The sequence below is a fragment of the Nerophis ophidion genome, linkage group LG12, assembly GCF_033978795.1.
Source record: "Nerophis ophidion isolate RoL-2023_Sa linkage group LG12, RoL_Noph_v1.0, whole genome shotgun sequence".
NCBI lineage: Eukaryota > Metazoa > Chordata > Actinopteri > Syngnathiformes > Syngnathidae > Nerophis > Nerophis ophidion.
This window is the reverse complement of record NC_084622.1, coordinates 15,148,232-15,154,231: the sequence shown is the minus strand read 5'-3', so window position 1 is coordinate 15,154,231 and position 6,000 is coordinate 15,148,232. Positions and strand designations below refer to the sequence as shown.

General features: G+C 43.0%; 1 protein-coding gene across 1 annotated transcript in view; it reads right to left on the bottom strand.

Annotated features, from left to right (window-relative positions):
• Positions 1-1,346: 1,346 nt before the first annotated feature.
• Positions 1,347-6,000, bottom strand: part of LOC133563745 (uncharacterized) — a 60,694-nt gene continuing 56,040 nt past the window's right edge. Inside the window, exon 5 of the mRNA XM_061918042.1 lies at positions 1,347-1,559. Coding sequence (XP_061774026.1) covers positions 1,375-1,559 — 185 coding nt within the window. The 3' untranslated portion in view covers positions 1,347-1,374. The remainder of the gene's footprint in view (positions 1,560-6,000) is intronic.

The following is a 6,000-nucleotide window of genomic DNA, read 5'->3' as shown; positions in this document are numbered from 1 at the left end:
GGAGGACGTTAATGAAACTGCCTAACAATAAACCCACATAAGAACTCGCCTTCGATCATTCTACAGTTATAACGTCATTGGGCAGACACGCTGTTTATACTGTGGGAAAGCGGACGTGAAAACAGGCTGTCCTCACTCAGGTCCGCATGGAGCTGGAGGGGGCGTGGCCTCCAGCTACGACTGAATTTCGGGAGATTTTCGGGAGAAAATTTGTTCTGGGAGATTTTCGGGAGAGGCGCTGAATTTCGGGAGGGTTGGCAAATCTGTCACCCCAGGGATCAAAGTGGAATCAAATCTTTGGTGCCAAAAGATTCAGTCCATATGTTTAGCATTTTATTTCAATCTGTCAATGAAAAACACAATGGACACACTTTAGGAAGAACAGTCAGCATGGCTGAGAGGAACTTAAGGAGGTTTTTGGTGCCAGAAAAAAAATCAAATATCACATACTATTATTGCGAAAACTTGATTTTCTTCTCTTTTTTTTTTTTTTCAGAGCAGCACTGTTCCGCTAAGGAGGGAGTAAAAAATTGTAACGATAATATTAATCAACAGGAATAATTATAATAACAAGGAAAGAAAATACCATCATAGACAAACACGATTTCCGCAGAAGGTTCCGTCACAACACATTTTTTTTTTCCACATTTTCTTTTTTTAAATGAATTAAATAGCTTTCTTAAAAAATATCTCACCATTTGCTTATACTTGTTTTTCGTATTTTTTTTTAATTTATTGCAATTGCAAAAAAATAGGCAACCGGACTAGTTGTGGTGTGTGAGTAAAGTGTTGGCAGCAGCGCCCATGTGGCCTTGCAGTACTCACGTTCGGCCGCCAGGGGGAGGGAGAGAGTCACCCTCCGAGGAACTCTTCTCTAATTTGAGTTAGGAATGATGCTCGTGTGCGTTGCCGAATCCGAGTCTTATGTACAAACTTGTCAGATTCCTGAAGGACGAGGACCGCCCACCTTCTGTAAAGAAGTAGCATTTAAATGGAGTGAGTATTCCTGCGAGAGTCTTGTCCTTTCCCATGCATTTTGAAAAAGAAGTCCCTTCTGTGCCATCAGGGTGGCGCCCCCTGCTGGAGGCCACATAGCTCGGGATCATGCATCTCTGGGAGGCCTTTGTGGGAGCAAGAAGTCCGTGGCAGGTGGAGCTGGGCAGTAATCCAGGTGGAGTCGTAAGGAGCGGCATCCATCCACCGCTCTCGGGATGTTCCGGAAGACGCGGGCGCCCACCGGAAAGTCTTTTTGTGGACGTTCCGTTGGGGACAACAAAGAAGGTACAGTACCACGGGCTGCCACTGGGGGGGGGGGGGGGGGGGGGGGGGGAATGTGAAGGGAGCAAAGAAAAGGAGGGGGAGGGGGAAGAAGGACTAGGAGTTGAGCCACAGGTGGTTGAGGCATTCGCCCGCCGACGCCCGCTTCTCGGGCACCATCTCCAGCATGGGCAGCAGGAAGTGGGCGAAGTGGCTGGCGTCCTCGTGCGACCAGCCGTACTTCTCCACCAGCACGTCGAACAGCGACCAGGGCTTCAGCTTAGTGATGTGTCGCAGCTCGCCTGGGAACAAACACACCTTTTCATTCCAATCACTAACCTGAGTGCACTAACCGTGCAAGTCCAGCACACTAAGGCTAAGAGCTCCAAATCACTAACCTGAGTGCACTAACCATGCAAGTCCTGCACACTTAAGAGCAGGGGTCACCAACCTTTTTGAAACCAAGAGCTACTTCTTGGGTACTGATTAATGCCGAGGGCTACCAGTTTGATACACACTTAAATAAATTGCCAGAAGTAGCCAATTTGCTCAATTTACTTTTAATAAATAAATCTATATACATATATTAAAAAATGGGTATTTCTGTCCGTCATTCCGTCGTACATTTTTTTCCTTTTACGGAAGGTTTTTTGTAGAGAATAAATGATGAAAAAAACACTTAATTGAACGGTTTAAAAGAGGAGAAAACAGGAAAAAATGAAAATTAAATTTTTCAATTTCGACTCTTTAGAATTCAAAATTCAACCGAAAAAAAGAAGAGAAAAACTAGCTAATTTGAATCTTTTGGAAAAAATAAAAAAAATAATTAGTAATTTTTCCTGATTGAGATTAATTTTAGAATTTTAATGACATGTTTTAAATAGGTTAAAATCCAATTTGCACTTTGTTAGAATATATAACAAATTGGACCAAGCTATATTTCTAACAAAGACAAATCATTATTTCTTCTACATTTTCCAGCACAACATTTTTAGAAGAAATTCAAAAGACTTTGAAATAAGATTTAAATTTAATTCTAAAGATTCTCTAAATTTGCCAGAATATATTTTCTGAATTTTAATCATAATAAGTTTGAAGACATTTTCCACAAATATTCTTCGTCAAATAAATGGAAGCTATAATAAAGTATTTATTATACTTTACAATAATAAAAAAAAAATTACTTGAACATTGATTTACATTGTCAGGAAAGAAGAGGAAGGAATTTAAAAGGTAAAAAGGTATATGCGTTTAAAAATCTTATCATTTTTAAGGTTGTATTTTTTCTCTAAAATTGTCTTTCTGAAAGTTATAAGAAGCAAAGTAAAAAAATAAATTAATTTATTTAAACAAGTGAAGACCAAGTCTTTAAAATATTTTCTTGGATTTTCAATTTCTATTTGAGTTTTTTCTCTCTTAGAATGAAAAATGTCGAGCAGAGCGAGACCAGCTTGCTAGTAAATGAATACAATTAAAAAAATAGAGGCAGTTCACTGGTAAGTGCTGCTATTTGAGCTATTTTTAGAACAGGCCAGCGGGCGACTCATCTGGTCCTTACGGGTGACCTGGTGCCCGCGGGCACGGCGTTGGTGACCCCTGCTATAGCTAAATGCTCCAAATCACTAACTTGAGTGCACTGATCATGCAAGTCCAGCACACTGTAGCTAAATGCTCCAATCTACCAGCTCGACAAAAGCATACAACATTGCCTGTGGCTGTAGGCAACCTCCTGTTGCAATATCTTTTGAAAAATGTTGTGACTCGTGACTAACACGTGTCGTCATTTACAACCGCCTGATCAGCAATATTAACGCTGACTCAGCAGTTAGCGCCCTCTGTCACTCTGGTAATACGAGGCTTGGAGCTTTTAGGTACTTGATGCCACTGTTGGCTTTGGAGCGGACAAGATACGAGCTGGACAAACTTAGACTAATACTGGACACTTCATTAGGTACACCAGTCCTTTCACTGAACCATGATGCCCAGTGGGATACCTTGTCATCATCTACAACCGTGTTTGCTTATCCTTACACTATTGCATGCAGCTCCATCAAATACAGCAGGTGGGTGTACCTAATGCAGTGGCCCATATGCAGGATCTGCACAATTACTACCAAAACATGCTATATATATATATATATATATATATATATATATATATATATACACACACACACACGTGTAAATGATAAATAAAAAGAGAATACAACAAATCCTTTTCAACTTATATTCAATTGAATAGACTAGAAAGACAAGATATTTCATGTTCACACTGACAAACTTTGTTACTTTTTTGCAAATATTAGCTCATTTGGAATTCGATGCCTGCAACATGTTTCCAAAAAGCTGCCTCGAGTGGCAAAAAAGAGTGAGAAAGACGAGGGATGCCCATCAGGAACACCCCACAGGTGTGCAGGCTAATTGGGAACAGGTGGGTGCCATGATTGGGTATAAAAGCAGCTTCCATGAAATGCTCACTTATTCACAAACAAGGATGGGGCGAGGGTCACCAATTTGTAAGCAAATTGTCGAACAGTTTTAGAACAACATTTCTCAACGAGCTATTGCAAGGAATTTAGGGATTTGACCATCTACGGTCCGTAAAATCATCAAAAGGTTCAGAGAATGTGGAGAAATCACTCCACGTAAGCCATGATATTACGCCCTTTCCATCCCTCAGGCGGTACTGCATCAAAAATTGTGTAAACGATATCACTACATGGAACACTTCATAAAACCACTGTCAGTAACTACAGTTGGTCGCTACATTTGTAAATGCAAGGTAAAACTCTACTATGCAGCGCCAAAGCCCTTTATCAACAACACCCGGAAAGGCTTGGATGGGCCCGAGTTCATCTAAGATGGACTGATGCAAAGTGGGAAAGTGTTCTGTGGTCCGACGAGTCCACATTTCAAATTGTTTTTGGAAACTGTGGATGTGGTGTCCTCCGGACCAAAGGGGAAAAGAACCATCCAGGCTGTTCTAGGGTGAAAGTGTAAAATCCAGCATGTGTGATGGTATGGGGGTGTATTATTGCCCAAGGAATGGGTAATTTACACATCTATGAAGGCACCATTAATGCTGAAAGGTCCATACAGGTTTTGGAGCAACATATGTTGTCATCCAAGCAACGTTATCATGGACGCCCCTGCTTATTTCAGCAAGACAAGTGTTACAACAGCGTGGCTTTGTAAAAAAAAGAGTGCAGATACTTTCCGGGCCCGCCTGCAGTCCAGACCTGTCTCCCATCGAAAATGTGTGGCGCATTATGAAGCGTAAAATACGACAGCGGAGACCCTGGACTGTTGAACGAATGAAGCTCTACATAAAACAAGAATGGGAAATAATTCCACTTTCAAAGCTTCAACAATTAGTTTCCTCAGTTCCCAAACGTTTGAGTGTTGTTAAAAAGAAAAGGTGATGTAACACAGTGGTGAACATGCCCTTTCCCAACTACTTTGGCACGTGTTGCAGCCATGAAATTCTAAGTTAATTATTATTTGCAAAAAAAATGAGTTTGAACATATGTTGTCTTTGTAGCATATTCAACTGAATATGGGTTGAAAAGGATTTGCAAATCATTGCATTCCGTTTATTTACATCTAACACAATTTCCCAACTCATATGAAAACAGGGTTTGTGTATATATATATATATATATATATATATATATATATATATATATATATGATTGGATCATGCGGGAGGCGGCCACAGATGACAACATGAGCTCCTCAGGAGTCTACAGACTGCTTTTGAGCACCAGAGGTGAGGAAAGTCTCCAGGGCCAAAAGTTGTGTACGTGAAAAACATCTGAAAGAAATGTGTGGAGAGGCGGAGACGACGGTCCGGCAGGGCACGCTGGAGCCCGGTCCAAGATGGCGGCGAGGAAGGCGGAGATGACGACCGAGCTGAGAGGCGGGGCGTGCCGGGAGCGACGCCACAGACGAGATCAGGTGCGTGGGTCGCGCACCTTGACACAATCATTTCTCCTCTGAGTGTATAAAAGGGGAGAAGGAGGAGAGATCACGGCAGAAGGAGGAGAAGAGCCCGCAGCAGCGACTGAAGAGCAAGAGCGTCCAAGAGCAGACGACGACGATGACTGAAATCGGACCGTGAACGAGCAGTGGAGGAAGGAGCTGAAAAGCGACCTGACCGCAGACAAGCTTTATTGCAAAATAAAGAAGTCAAACTTTCTCAAAAGCAAGATGTCCTTCCTTGATGGTCCTGGGAACCCGCACGACGCAAATGTGACAGTCTCTTGCCGTCGTGTGGGTTCCCAGGACCATCAAGGAAGGACATCTTGCTTTTGAGCAGGTTTGACTTCGTCGTCGTCGTTGTCTGCTCTTGCTCTTCAGTCTCTGCTGCGGGCTCTCCTCCTCCTTCTGCCGCGATCTCTCCTCCTTCTCCCCTTTTATACACTGAGAGGAGAAATGATTGTGTCCAGGTGCGCGACCCACTAACCTGATCTCGTCTGCGGCGTCGCTCCCGGCACGCCCCGCCTCTCCGCTCGGCCGTCATGTCCGCCTCCTCGCCGCCATCTTGGGCCAGGCTACAGCGTGCCCTGCCGCTCCGTCGGCTCCGCCTCTCCACAGTAGGATTTGTTGAAAAGATTTGCCGGAGTGCACCTGAAATAAAATAGTGTGCACTTATTTTCTTTTGAATCCACTCATGTCTTTTTCACAGGTCTGCTCCTCGTTAAGCTCCTTACTCGCTTGCTAGCTCACCTGGGACACACCTAG